The 15,586-nt window shown below is 30.3% G+C and overlaps 1 protein-coding gene across 3 annotated transcripts; it reads right to left on the bottom strand.

Annotated features, from left to right (window-relative positions):
- Positions 1-4,795: 4,795 nt before the first annotated feature.
- On the bottom strand, positions 4,796-14,558 carry LOC145181244 (cleavage and polyadenylation specificity factor subunit 6-like). Of its 3 annotated transcripts, none has more exons than XM_090100352.1 (9): positions 14,298-14,511; positions 10,583-10,663; positions 9,797-9,836; positions 9,575-9,705; positions 7,778-7,881; positions 7,360-7,426; positions 6,421-6,486; positions 6,190-6,269; positions 4,796-5,978 (listed from the first exon to the last, which is right to left on the bottom strand). In XM_090100352.1, the coding sequence occupies exons 5-9, from the start codon at positions 7,791-7,793 to the stop codon at positions 5,188-5,190; spliced, it is 1,020 nt and encodes a 339-aa protein (XP_089956478.1). In that variant the 5' UTR covers positions 7,794-7,881; positions 9,575-9,705; positions 9,797-9,836; positions 10,583-10,663; positions 14,298-14,511; the 3' UTR covers positions 4,796-5,187. The 3 variants fall into 3 exon arrangements, with proteins under 3 accessions (XP_089956478.1, XP_089956479.1, XP_089956477.1); XM_090100353.1 differs by having other exon boundaries at positions 6,679-7,426; XM_090100351.1 differs by lacking the exon at positions 7,360-7,426 and having other exon boundaries at positions 14,298-14,558.
- Positions 14,559-15,586: the final 1,028 nt, after the last annotated feature.

The following is a 15,586-nucleotide window of genomic DNA, read 5'->3' on the forward strand; positions in this document are numbered from 1 at the left end:
GCCCCAACTCATATATAATAGCTCAATTTCCTGCGTTGTACCAGTACGACAGAAAAAAGTTTTCTTGCTTTTACCTATTCTTGGCTGACGTTGCTTTTATTCTTATTTTTAAGCCATATTCATTTTATAGTTGTCAAACCGAAGTTATAATAAATGGAAATAAGAAGATATGAAAAAAGTGTTAAGTAAATTATCAAAGGGAGTTATTGGGTTCAAAAAAGCTTATAGATAATTTGATATCCCTAAATTAACGTTACTGGGTGATTTTAAATGTAACATTCTTACCTAATCTAAGAATGCTTTGGGCCTGCTGTTGTTTTGTATTGTTTTGTTTTTTTATAAACCTAAGAGATATTAAGGTAAATATATGTTTATGTTAAGGTAAATATATGTTTATATTTTTAAAAGTTAAAATTGTTTTATTTTTAATCTTTTTTAAAATTTATTTTACATAAGAATGTATGTTAACAAAAATGTAAATTTATTTACTATGAGAATATTGAATTGAAATTTGTAAATGATGTACTTCTTGAAGAATATCATATTTATTCATATGTTTACAAGTTTATAAATTCTTGAAAAATGGCTGTTAATCATTTTCAGCAAATCGCAAATTATAAATAATTCTTCAAATTATAAGTAATGCTTCAAGAGCAAATTCAAATAGAAAGTCAGAAGTGGTGTAATATTTTGATAAGCCTTTTACACTGCATATTTTGATAAAACCCTTGCAATCCTTGCAATACAAACCCGGTTTTACGAGGTCATAGAGTCACTTCAGCCAGATTTTAATTTGGGATATTTGTTTTGTTAATGCTAATTTCTCATTGAAACCTGTCATAAAAGAACACATATGCGGAGAGTTATTCTGGATTCACTTCATATCTTTCACCAAGAATACAGAACAATTTTATTTACATCATGACATCCATTGTTCTTGATAGATAGCTAGAGAGAATAAGTAAAGCAAAATTTTATTAGGTTATTAAGAAAGGTTTGTCAGTTTGATGCATGCTTCTTTTGTCATTTAATTTTCTGAATAAATAATTTCCCACTTATTATATAGTGTTCGATGTAAAATTGAATGCTCTTCCTATTAATGCCATTCATTTTTTATATGCGTTTTAATTTTCTCTGTTTTTTTGTATGAGTTTAAATTGGGAAAAAGTGCTACCAAGACGAATAGTAAAATTAACCAGGCATTTGGGGTCAATAGTGTCAGCGAACGCACCATTCAGAGTTGGTTCACAAAATTTTATTCTATAGATTTAAGCCTCCATGATGAGCCCCATAGTGGTTGAACTACAGTAATCCAAGACGAGAATCCGAGGACCCTGGTGGAAGCCAACCCATCCCAAACGGTTCAGGGGATCGCAGAAATGGGAGTCAGTCATCAAGCTGTTTCAAATGGTTTGAAACGCATTGGAATGGTGAAAAAACTCGAAGAGTGGGTGCTCCACGATATGAAAGATCGACAAAGATTGTCACGTTTTGAGGTTTGTTCTTCCTTGCTTCTGCGCAACCGAAACAACCCTTTCTTGAATTGAATCGGAACGTGTGATGAAAAGTGGACGATAACCGGAGACGTTCGGGACAGTGGTTAGACGCCAACGAGCTTCCCAGGCACTTCCCAAAGGTGAAAACTCACCAAAAAACGACTTAGGGTATAGTATGGTGGTCTGCTGCCGGTATGATCCACTATAACTTCTTGAAATCAGGCCAAATCATGGTTGCAGAGTTTTGTTGTGTTGAAATCGACATTATGCGAAATTATGAAGGCAGCAACCGAAACTATGCCATTAATCAACAGGCGTGGTACGTTCATACTACATAACGATGTTTGACCACATGTTTCACAAATCACCGTTTGAAAACTAAACGAGTTGAGCGTCGAAGTTCTACCTCACCCACCATACCTCCCCAGACCTTGCACCGAAGGAAGGCAAAAATGGCCTTCGTCGACTTCATCGAATCTCGAGCACCAAATTTTTTTGGTGACAGAATAAATCTCCTTGTTTCTTGTTGGCAAAAATATGCTGATTCAAATGGCTCTTATTTTGACTGATTTGAGTAAGTATTACTAAAGTTATTTATTGTTAAAATTTACCTACTAAAACCGACATGACTTTCCTGACAACCAAATATTTTAATGCTTGAATTGACTCCTGATCAAACTCATCGTGAACAAATGTCTGAGGTAGAAGGAAATATCAAAATTTTGAGAAAAAATCTCTCGGTTTTATACAATCAAGCGATATGAATTTACAAGATTGTAGGTCAAAGTACTACAATAATTCTGCTGGTAAGGCTGGACATAAGCTGGTGTTTTCAAAGAATTGAGAAAAAAAGCTGGTGTTTATCAAAAAATCGAGAAAAAATGCATGGTAATATTTATGAACTGTGATAACATTCACTCATTTTTGTAAGCGTTCATCCAGCTAAAGAAGAATTAATTTTAGCGACAAATCTTGACAAATCTCCATAGATTTCAAGCTCACATGTTTTGCGTAACCATTTAAAAATAGAATATGTTGTCTATCAGCTTTTTAAATCAAGCTTGAAGTTGAATATTTTGTAAAAGTAGGCTGACCTCTTACCAAAATTAATCAATGGTTATGACCCATTTAACCCTAAAAAATGACACATTTTTATTTTAAAAATTTTTCATTTGTACTTTTACTTCCGTAAAAATCAAATTATTGAAATTCTACACAAAAAAATATTGTTTTTTTCTTCAAAACTTTACTTTTCTCAGAATGAGAACCCGAAACAAAATTTAAAATATTTTTGATTCTTGTTAAATTTTTTGTTTCATCGAAGGGAAAATTCCTATGCTAACTATACTTTCTCTTTTGGTTTTATTGTTCGCTTTTTTGAAGTGTGACTCAAATTACATCGTAACCCGTTTAACACAGATTTACTTTGTACAATAAATATTATTATTGCACTTATAAATTGATCACAATCTATACAGTTGATGTTGTTTAGATAAGTTGTTATAACAGAAGTATGGTTAGCATGATATCATCCGACAGAAAACTCCAATCACAACGATATTTGTTATTCCTTAACTTTGTTAACCATTTTAGTAGTGAAAAAACGTACCACAAAAAAAACATACCATAAATCACTAGATGTACAAGTGGATTCCGTTAAACCATAAAGCTGAAAAATGAATCTTTCAATTTTTAGGAAATTATTTGGTAAAAACAATTCTGCTCAAATAAAATGTTTTATGGAAAATTGGACAAACGAATTCGGCTGAAACTCGTTTTAAACATCATTTTCTTGTTTCAAAAATGCTAGTAATAGTCTTCTTTGTATTGTTCATAATTTTTATGCTGTTCATAATTTTTATACTGTTCATAATTTTTTGTTAACAGTCTGCAGAATCTGTGAATGTTTTGAAGATTTTTGATGAGGATAAAATAGCAAAAATAACAAGACAATAATAAAGGTTTTTCGATCTGTTTTTTTCCTTTTCTGTAATAACATCTTGGTATCTTTATGATAAGCAGACTTTTATAGTATGACTTAAATGTTAATGTTAAACTATTAGCTTCATTTGTGGCTTCAAGAGTTTAGGATCAAGTATAAAGCTAAATATATGTATTTTACAAAACAGCCTCTTACCAAAAAATATTAATGCCAATACAATCCATAAGAATTCACTGTACTCACTGCAGTGCTTATCTTTTTTGCACTAGTTATTTCTTGACGTAATTATTATGCATTCATCAATTACTTTTTGATGTCACTTGTTTCTTGGGAAATTTTTCTAGCATTTTTATGTAAAATACACACAAAATCACTCAAAATAGATTTGAGCGTTAAAGACCGGTTGTTTAATTGATTTTAAAAACTACCTATAAAGAAAATAAAAATTGAAATTTTAAAAAAATATACCAGATTTTCTGTATTTTTTTCTGTGGTGTTGGGGTTTATTTTGACAATGCAGATTCAAATTTTAATAGTTTTCTGAAAATTATCGTCACAATTTTCTCGAGTACACTGAAGTTTCTTTTAATCAGTTAACGCAGCTTCATGCTTTCTAATGTGGTTTCATGCACAGTTTCTAAGTCATGACTTACTTTTCATAAGAGCCGATTTGTTGGAAAGTGGGAAACTTAATTAAAATTTTTACTTATCAGCTAAGAGGTCTGAAAATTAGAATGACCTATTGGAAATATGAGTTTACATGCAGAACTTGAGGTTATCTATCTATGATTTATGCGAAAACAAGTAAATTTTACCATTCTAAACTTTTTAGTTTGAGCCTATCAACTATACATAATTAGTCTTTTTATTTATTATCGGTAGAAAAATCAGTACATGAAAATATTTTGGGAAGGGGTATGGCTGATTGATTATATTAGGTATATAGGTATATAAGACAACAGATCAATTTGCGGAAAACTTGTAGATCAAAAAATATAACAATGGTTTCTTGTAAATAACTTTATATTGGTTATCAATCTGCACATTTTAATACATTAGTTGACGAAAGATCGTCTTGAACACACACGTACACACACATACGCACACACAACACTTTTATTTAACGACTTTATTTTTTCTTTAACTCCTTCTTTTCATTAAGATTGGTTTCAAATGATTTTATCAAGTAGATTAACAATAGACTGCCAATAATCCTCGATCTTACTTAATTCTCTTATCAGTGGGTAGATTAGTTCTCTATCATTAGGTAGAATGTCAAAAAATTCTTTGCTAAACTGTGTTGGCTGGTTTTTCCCCGTGTTGGTCAATCGAACAAAAGTGAGAAATAAATACTAAATAAATAACATATGGCACTCCATTGTTAGTTTTTTTTCATCGAAGAAAAATTTGCATGTTTTTGAAAAAAAAAAATAAAATAAAAATAAAAATTTGACTTATAAACCAACCATGGTCTTTAAAACCATAAATTTTAATCAGTTTGTTTCATTCACCAAATTGGTATTAAAACAAACAAAAAAATAATAATAATAAAATAAAATATAAAACAGAAAAACAATTCACTTTTTAATAATGTCAAAAAATGATTTAAGTAAACCCATAAAAAAACTATGGTTAACTGACTTCCCAAACAACATTTGAAACAGCGAAGAAATCAAGCACATTGTAATTAATTCCAACGAAATAATCTTAACCATCATTTCGGTTTAAACAAAGCATAGTTTAATCGTTTTATCTCCTCCTTCTCTCTCTTGATCTAGACCGTCGTGGAGAATAAGACTGACGGCCATGACTTCGAGATCGGTCTCTTCTTCGCCTACTCCTCTCTCTATCATATTCATAGTCATCATACCTGCTGCTTCGATGGCCGGAACCTTTCTGAACAAGCTGACCTTCTAAACCTTGAAGGCAATCTTGCAGCGACTGAATTAAAACTTGTGCAGGGTCTGTAGATGCCGTTGTAGATTGTTTTATCAAAGAAATCGCTGTAACCAACGTTTCAATACCACTTTCAAATTCACCGGCGTTCGCATCGGTCATTGCTCTTTGAATAGCAGTACTAGCTACAGCTTGGTTTCTTCTCATCGATTCCATATCTTGTTCATTAAGACCTGCTGTTTGCAACGGAAGGCCAGTCATTGGATCAATCGGTTGATTCTCATGAGAAACAAAGGCTGGGTTCAAATGTGGGGCAATTCCAGATCTATGAGGAGCTATTTGTCCGGAAACAGAACCAACTGGCAATCCATGCATCATGCCAGGGAGATTTAAACTTGGCATACCACCATGAATGATATTGCCAGCTGCATCAACTATTATACTACCGGGAGGAAAACCTGCAGGGATTTGAAGCTGCTGTTGCATAAGTGTGTGATCAAGCATAGGAGCAGCAACAACATTAGCTCCTGGAGGGGGTAATCCATGGATAATTTGGGGACCTGATGGTATGAAGCTAGGTCTTACTTTTCTTTGGTCATCCCGATATATCTTTCTTTGGTCTTCATTAAAGCCAACTGGTTTATCTAAAATGTCAAACAAAAATATATTTGGTGAATAATGCAAAAAAAAATTATTGTAACTTGTTAACAAAACAATTCATTTTAAGTTATTATCTTACAAAATGTTATTAACAAACTTTTATACATAACTCAAATTGATATACAGATTATCGTACGACCAATAACATTCTGCTTCTAACTAATCTTAAAATAAAATACAGTATAATATTGTCACCTTTTTTAGACTGATTTTCAAACATGGTCAGTGATTGCTTGTTTACAAATGTGACAATAGGTTTTTGATTATGAAGAGTTCTAGAAAACATTTTAATAAAAAGATTGATAAAGAGTTTTAAAAAACCAAAACATAGCTTACAATGTAAAAAAAGAGACACAATTTTAGGACTTGGTACTGACAACTCCAAATAAAAAAACAAACTTGTAAACCATGCAGAACTTTGCTTACTGGTTAGGTAGTCTTTCCATGCATAGTCTCTGGGAAGTTTCAGAACCAACTTCGATTAAACAAAATCTAAAAATGTAACAAGCATTTTACATTTATTTTTGAGATATAAATAAAAAAACCTGCCATATCAAAAACAATCCGCAGCAACTGTACTAAAAAGCAAGACTCAAGAACACAAATAAAAGGATTTGACCTCAATCTTATGCCAAATAGCTTAAACATACAACCTGAACTCAAGTTATCTCAACTGGAAATTACCTTTTTCAAAAAACTGCTTTTCGACAAAATCTCGTTGAAAGTAGTGAACAATTTCACAAAAATGATGAAAAAAGTGGTTACAATGCGTCAAGGTTACAATGTGTCATGGTTACAATGTGTATTTACAATCATATAATGTTTGAAGATATAAAATGGAATGAATTTCTGATGTCAGGAATATTAGAATTACTGCTTAGTTTACAGTAAAAAGCACTACATCATCTTTTTTACATCAACTTCTATCTTAAATTTTTTACAATTTACATGGCAATTATTAGCCAATTTGAAAATGTTGATAATCAATCAGAAAACAAATGAAAATACTTTATTATCTTTGCCAGTCCATCTAAAGAATCCAAAAAAAAATTATTGATCTAATCATGCAGCAAATAAAAGCAGAAAAGGCAAATAGAACAAAAAGTTTTTACATTTGTTTTCTCAATGACAAAATTTACATTTGCTCTCTAAAGGATTGAACTGATTGGGATTCCCAAAAGATTTTATTTTATAACTTCTCTGAAGTGTTATTTTTATGGAGAAATACAGAAAATAGTTCCTTCACTTCAATCCTTCATAAAATGTTTACATCCACTTTGCTCAAATATTTACAAAAATGAGAAAAGTTACAATTATGAGCAAAGCGAATGCAAACAGAATATTTTACAGCAAGCTTCATTTTACAAGTTGTCATAATATAATTTGCGTCTTGAAGTTTTCTTTTTTTCTGGGCTGCATAGCCAAACACTATCTAAAGTAATAACATGGGAGATTCAGTATTTTTGTAAAAAAATGAACTTATAATAAGCAAAGAAACTTTTATTTGAAACAATCTTTATAACATCAATGCTTGAAATAAGTGTTTTAATTACAAGAAACTAATTGTGTTCATATAAAGCTTTTATCAATTCTTTTAATTAACAAAATGCTTTAATCTGGATTTGAAAAAAAATATATATCCACAAATCTGGAATGAAAAGATCCTGTTACCTGTACCAAGCTTGAACTTAAAAACGCAACAGGTACCAATATAATAAACCCTACATTTATTTCAAGCATTGAATATTTAAAAACCCATTAATCTTATTTAAAGTACACAAACCCTTTTGATTGACCATTGATACGGTTCTCAAAGAACTTGATATTTAACAAATCATTGACACCACACTCTCGGATTGCATTTGACAACTCTTCATCATTTGTCCACTAAAAGATCACACAAAAACAATTTCATTTTAACATATAAAAAACTCTGTAGATTAGATGCTGAACTTATTAAAAAAAAGATATTGATCAACAGATTGATAAGTTTTGAAGTAATCAAAAATAAAAGTGAGACATTAAATTCTCTTTTGCTAATTTACATGTTTAAATATGATTGTCAAGCTCTTTGACACAGTACAGGATTATAGTACAGGATAATGGGTGAGCAATGAATAGTAGTTGAGTTTATTGTGAAATATGTTTCACTTAATCAGAAATTACCCTAAAATAAAAAATTGAACACAATATTTGACATATTATCTATAATAATCCTGCTATGGAATTAAATTTAAGCTTTAAAACAGGTTTATTAGACTTTTTCACCTTTTGATTGCTCCAAATGAATCTGCAGCACAGTCAAAGCAGTAATCTAGCTAACAAAAACTTTCAAACATAAAACCAGAATCTTATCAGGTGTCTCTCACAACCCTAGAAAAAATCTACCTGTTTTTTTGTAATAAAAAATTTAGTACATGTGGATTGTTGTAATATGATATTGTATGCTGTTTTTCAAGTTGACATTAATACAAATCCTAGGTAGGCATGTGAAAGCACTGCATTTTTTTATTTGATAAAATAACTCAATAAGATTATGTGGTAAAAAATGAATTGCTAAAAAGAATTTTTTTGAAGAGTGTTGCCAGAAAATCACAAACTTAAAAACAGATGTTTTAAAAGTTTAATTAAGGGAAAATGAGTACAACACCTGTGTTTACGCAAAGAAAATAAAGTTTTTATGTATAACTTAGACAAGAGTAGATGCACTGTCATAACACAAGAAGTGAGTTTCTAGAGGTTCATCAAGAATGACTGAATCAAACTATCAGTTTTGTAATTGAAGATGCTTCTGCACCAAATTTTTTAGAAAGAAAAGGTTGACCTTCAAAGTAATTTAATGAAGCTGGTAGGAATCTAAGGTCAAAACATCATTCAGCTAACTAAAACTTACAGTACAAAAAAGCTCTGTTTGACAGATATATGCCTCTAAAAATCTGGCACAAGATATGGCGCTCAGGTTGTTGAGATATTATTATCAGATCAATTGAAAGTAAAATGACATCAAAAGAAGAAATAGCAGCAGTAGAAAATATAGTGCATTTAAATGAGAAAAATAGAAATTAATGCCAGAGAAATATCCGTTACATTTATACATTAAAATTGAACATAATAGGTGGTAAACTGTTTGGAGTTATAGCAAGAGGTTTTACCTCAAACTTGCAATGTTTGTGGAGCAACTCCTTAAGTTATAACTAATGACTATCCTAGCTTATAACTATCCTAAACTTGAAAATAGCGGGGAGTAAATATATTGAAGAGAATTTTCATTATATTTACTGTCTAATTCTGAGGGCCTGAGTCATCCAACTAGACCATTAAATGACTATTGCAACTTTCCATCCATACTTTGATTGTCAAACTCTCAAATATTCATCAGAAATTCTCAAAGCTAAACTTTAAAAAATTTTACTTTGAGAGTTTCTTATGAATCATGTTGAATGTTGTTTCTTATGAATCATGTTTAAGAGTTTGACACTGATAAATCATAAAGATTATTTGTATGGTAGAGACATTATACATACTGACATAAAATCTTGAGCAACTTGATAACTTATCTACTCAAAGTTAAAATATTTACCCAAGTTAAGTTCCCAATATAAAGCGATAGCCCCTTAGGGATTTGATCAACATTGGCAGCAATTTTAGATTCTTTCTCCTGTTGTTCCATTGACTTTGGATGAATTGTAGTATATGATCTATACTCAGACACTGGAAGTAAAATAAAGATAAAAATATTTCTGAAAAATAAAAGTGAAGCATTTTTTATATTAGCAGAATATGATTTCTTTAAATCAATTACCCATTGGTCCTCTGTGTGATCCACCATTGTCTAGATCTTGCTAAAAAATATTTTAAAATTTATAAATTATATATTTCACTGCAGCCTTTCTCACCAGTATAAAACTTTAATATTTTTTATTGCCACTTTTCATTTTAACTTGACAAGCTGATGAATCACTTTCTTTATAATATTTAAAAACTGTGCAAGGAAATCTTATTAACAACAGTTTTACCAATTTTATTCTTAAATTACATAAAATAAATATATGCATCCTTTTTAAGTTGACCAGCAAGATTCTGGGTCAACTTTAGATAGGGGTTTCAAACATGTGACAAATAATTAGTTAGAACAGTTTTGGGTTAGGTTTAAATACTAGACAAGTCAATAAGGTTGGGTCAAAATGGGCCCATGTATGGAAATTTTAGCAAACCACATTGGGTTGGGTAAGGTCAGAACTAAAGCATTAATAAAAAACTAAGATCTTTTAAAATTTCTTTTATTAATTTTTTAAATGCAGCTACTCTTACCTTGAAATCACCAGCCACAATTAATCGAAATTGTAAGACTTAATTGCAATTAATTTTTCAAACCAATTTCTGAACTTACCAAGTATCAGTGAGTGATCAGTGGAAAAATCAACACATAATGTTTTAAACTCTTAGATTTTAAAACTGCTAATTTACTTTATTTTTAGTCTTTTAAAAATTTTAGGATATGAAGTTATCTTATTCTTTTTTAAATGTAAAGTGGCTTTGAAGTATCTTTTTTGTTTTCCTTTGTTTTATTTATTTTGTAATAACTTACTGTATTATTTTGCTGAACAGGTTCTGCCATTACATCGGCATAAAGGTCAGACTGCACATATGCTGCCTCAGGTCCCTCCATCTATTAAATAAAAAAATTGTCACACAATTTGAAGAATAAAATTTTAAAATTATGTATGAAACATATATCAGGGCGGTTCTTAATGTATAGCAAAACTTTTTCCTTCTAAAGTTGAGTGTCGTACACCCTTCAGCCTGTCCTTTTTGAATAAAAATTAAAACCTACAAAGTTTCAGAATAATTTGATGAAGATTGCTCAACGAAAAACATGTTTAGAGTACGGACAATTTTTTGGACTTTCAGTACTTTTTACTTTTTTCTATTTTTTACTTATATTATTTACTTATATTATTTTCTTACATTATTTTGATATTACATCACTTCCTGTTTCATCCATCTTGTTAAATAACAATAAATTTAATAAAACCTCCTGGTATACAATTAAATATTGAATAAAGCTGAATGAAAATACTTGGAAGAATTGCCTAGTAAATTGATTGTAAATTGTTGTTATTTGATACTATAGCATAGTGGATTAATATCTAAAAAGCCTTTTGTGCTTATGTTTATGGAACAAAAATAAACCAAATACCAGGCATAGTTTTACTGACATATGAGGCTTGATTTGAATGCACTTATTCTTTGATACTACTGGATCAGTAGTTAGTGGATCAGTGGATAATCATGAAGAGTTTTTAAAGGATCCTGATTACATGTAAATAATAAAGTAACTAATTATTTTCAATACTTTTGTAGAGGATGCCATCAATTCAGACCTGAAGTACAGTAGCTGTATGGCACATCACAAAGCTTTAAAGCACACAGTGAGAGGGAGCATGCTGTCAGGGAGGTGATTATTATGTGGAATATGGTTTACATCCTTACAATGATTGAAAAAAATGCAATTAAAAAACTTGAAAAACTTTTTTAAATTTGGAATAAACTGAAGAAGAATTCAAAGAAAGTTACTGACACTCAGTAATTAAATGCATTTCAGGAAGATATCAACAAGCAGTTTGATATTTCATGTGCATATGCCATACCATCAATTGGACTGAAATATTGATCATTTTCGGAGCTTCAAGAAAAAGCTACATGGGGGAATGGACAAGAAGTCATACTACTAACAGGTAACTTAAAGAAAAGGAAGTAGCTGGCAGAAAAACAGTGCAAAAGGAAAATGAGCACAAAAAAACTTGCCTTTGTTCACAATATTTTTGCTGCATCTAACAGATTCGGAAACTTCTACTGAAAAATATGCTGACAAAGAATTTTAAACTGAGTGCTCATCTGTACCATTTTACAGCAGCATGCAAAAAGAAGGCCAGTTAGCATACCATTCATTTATCATCTGTTCTGGATTATACCAATATAACTTATCAATATGCAACAAACTTAATGGCAGTAATAGTACAAAGTCTCACTCATAATGTTGCAGACTTAACTTCAGTTAAGTGTTGGAAGATTTTGTAATAGCCAACACTCATAAATACCTTGAAATACTCGAATTTACAGGAAAGTTCTTGAGAGAAACTGACCCTAGGAAAAGTGTGTTTAAAGACTACAGGTTGTAAATGAAATTACTGAACATGGGTCAAGACTTTTACTTGCGCATTACAAAAAATGAAAAACAGTAGCAATACCTGCTATAACCCATATCTGAGCATATATATAAATTACCAGGACTTAATAAGTGTATACTGCTACAGAGAAATGGGGAGCATTCAAAGAACGAGGTTAATACTCAGTTTTAGCAAACAATGGAAATCTGGCAATATTCGCAATGATTGTTGTAAACATTAGTTCTTTAACCTTTATTGTACAAAAGGCAGCATATAGTATCATTGCAGGTATACTTAGCCTGACAAAAGATAACATATGGCGTCATTAAAAATATTGATGTTACTTTGCTTATTATACTTATTTTAAAAAATTACAATGTATTCTTGTGAAATTTTAGCATTTTATAAGATTTAGTGTCGTTTTAAGTGACAATTAATGTTTTTTAGTAATTATATATAAATAAGTTGAAATTTAATCCATATGATAAAGGTTAATGCCCAGCTTTGTACTGTATTTGTTTTGTTTAACTACATGTGATGTAATAATATTTTTGTTTATTGCTTTGATGAATTCCTACAATTTGGTTTGTCTTATTAACTACAATTTTAATTTTAGTAAGGCCATTAACATTAGCTATAATTGTAAAAGTGAAAGTCTTTGAGCAACCTGTAGATACCGACAAATTAAACAAGAGAGTACCAGAAAGTAAATAATAAAATTTTTTTTAAAGCACCACCCTAATGTATATATTGCTCAATTCAACTGAGAAAACATCTTAACACACACTGTACATTATGTATGTATGTATGTATGTATGTATGTATGTATGTATGTATGTATGTATGTATGTATGTATGTATGTATGTATGTATGCATGTAGGAAAAAACAACTTGGATGGATCTATCATGAAGATATCATTCTGAAGCTCTAAAATCTATCATGAAGATATCATTCTAAAGCCCTAAAATACTTGAATGTATAAATCACAAGAAAACTAAAAATAGCAATAGAAATTTTGTTTTAGCTGTGACACTTTATTATGATTTGTGCAATTTCAGATAAAAAATTATTAACATTCCAGTATGTTTAAAATATGTTGAAACTTGAAATAGGAAATTAAAAAAAATAAACTATTGGATTTAGCTATCAGGAATTGTGAAGATTTGTCATTAATACTCAATATTTATTTTAAAGTTTTTACTAATTGACAGGAAGTTTTTCTTTTAAAATGTATTAATATAATAAATCATAATTAATACATTCATTAACATATCTATTATAACATGATGTTGACACCTTTTAGCCAAACATTGCACTCTTACATTTTGCCAAGTTTAAAAACTTTGTAATGTTGTAATTAACTATGAAAAAAAAGCATATCTTAATAAGCATAAAGTACAGCACAGGATTGAAGAAAACAGCTGCTATTTCAAATGTTGCTCAGATTGATGTAGAGCTAGTTAAAGTAGATGCTACTAAACTAGTTATTGTCTACAATAATAGCGCTGAAGAGAAACTCATATTGCATTTTTCCAAAGAGTTTAATGAAAAATTTAAGCTTTTAATTTATTTTTTTTAAGCCATGCCTCCTGTTCTGCTGGTCCTGCAGCAGAGAAATAAACTTCCTATAAATTTGTTTTTATACAAACTTTTTTTATATAAAATTATGTAAATTTGTATTATAGAGTGAAAATCTCAGTTGGAAATTAATTTTAAATTCTTAAATTATTCATTTGATTTAAAATTTGTATTCTTTATTGGTTTTCAAAGTTTAGCTGTAGAACTGAAGTTCAGTTGAAGACAGGAATAATTTCCAAAAGTCAGCTGTCAAAAATTGCCTACATAATTTAAACTAGACCTAAAAAAAACTTTATATGTATTTTAATCACATTTCCCAGAAGCTTTTTTTAGCAAATGTACATATGTAAATACATACATACATACATACATACATACATACATACATACATACATACATACATACATACATAATTATGTGTGTGTGTGTGTGTGTGTGTGTGTGTGTGTGTGTGTGTGTGTGTGTGTGTGTGTGTGTGTGTGTGTGTGTGTGTGTCTACCTGTAACCATAACTAAATACCAAATGAATTAAAAACTTTAAAGAATTACTCACCATGTGATTATTGAGGTAGTGATGCTAGTTTGATATGTTCTTAACCAGAAGCTCTTTGGAGTAAAGCTAATCTTTGAATTTATCAACATAAGAAAGTTGCTACTGTATTTTACTTAAAGTAAAGATTTAAGAAACCACTTCCATGGCATATGAGTTCAATTGTAAAAACAAGAACAATGCGACCCGAATACACACTTACAAGAATTCGAATGATTATTTTTTCTTTACTCTGACGTCATGTGTAGTAGAGGAAAATTAAGGACCTTGGGCCTTTTACTGATGGCTCGACTGCGAGCGGGAACTTTTTGAGTGGAGGGCCTCTCTTAAAAAAAAATTAAAAATCTCCTTTTGGCAATATAATGATTAAGCCAAATGGTCAACTTTTTTACGAATTTTTTTTTAAATTTGAAATAGGCAATTAATTAGTGGAAGTTTGAAAAAAAATGTCCACCCAAAAACGGTTAGCACTTTCGAAACCACCATACCAAGTATAGTTATAGCCAAGTTTTTGAAAATAAATGCTCTTTCGACGTCGAAAAAAATAAAATAGGTTTATACGGGTGTGACCAGGATTATAAGTGTTCAAGATAAGTAACTTCCAGAGATGGCGCAAACTTAATTTTTTTATTTTATGTTCATACTGTTGTCAAATAAGAATAACTTACAAAAAATAAAGGTGCTCGGAGTCTATGAAGAATGTTGACCAGAAAATTCATCCCGTCTCAAATGTGGATGGAATAATAAAGAAAATTAAACTTTTGTAGTATCTTAAACTAGATCGACATTGATCGGTAAAAATTAAATTCTTTCACAAAATTTTCTTATAGTTTACAAATGATGACCATGTAAAATTTACAAACCCCTTTATCTATATATTATCAGATTCTTACCAAAAACGAACCATTATATGTTTGGAGCATCTATAAAAGTAGAGGAAGAGTTGAACTGGAAAGAGTAAATCTACCATTATCTGGACCAACTAAAACGTGTAAAAAGTGCTGGATTATAATTGGACCGGGATTACCCCACCTTTGTACTCTCACAAAGAGAAGAGAAAATTCTGAAATATAAAAACTAAAAACTTGGATGTAAAGTTTTTTCAAATTTAGATAGCGTAGTGCTGAACCTCACTACTCAAATGTATTGAAAAGAAAAATTTTGGAGAGAAGAGGTAAAATCAAGGTTGAAGCCAAATATAAAGCATTTACATTTGATTAATCTAAAAGCTTTGCTAAAGCGCTTTTTCCAGTAGAAAAAATCCCTATTTGGGAAATAAAAGGGTTTAAAGA

Source organism: Hydra viridissima, unplaced genomic scaffold, assembly GCF_058129835.1.
Source record: "Hydra viridissima isolate aposymbiotic clone 2 unplaced genomic scaffold, HvirCarnegie_v1 scaffold_10, whole genome shotgun sequence".
NCBI classification, from domain to species: domain Eukaryota; kingdom Metazoa; phylum Cnidaria; class Hydrozoa; order Anthoathecata; family Hydridae; genus Hydra; species Hydra viridissima.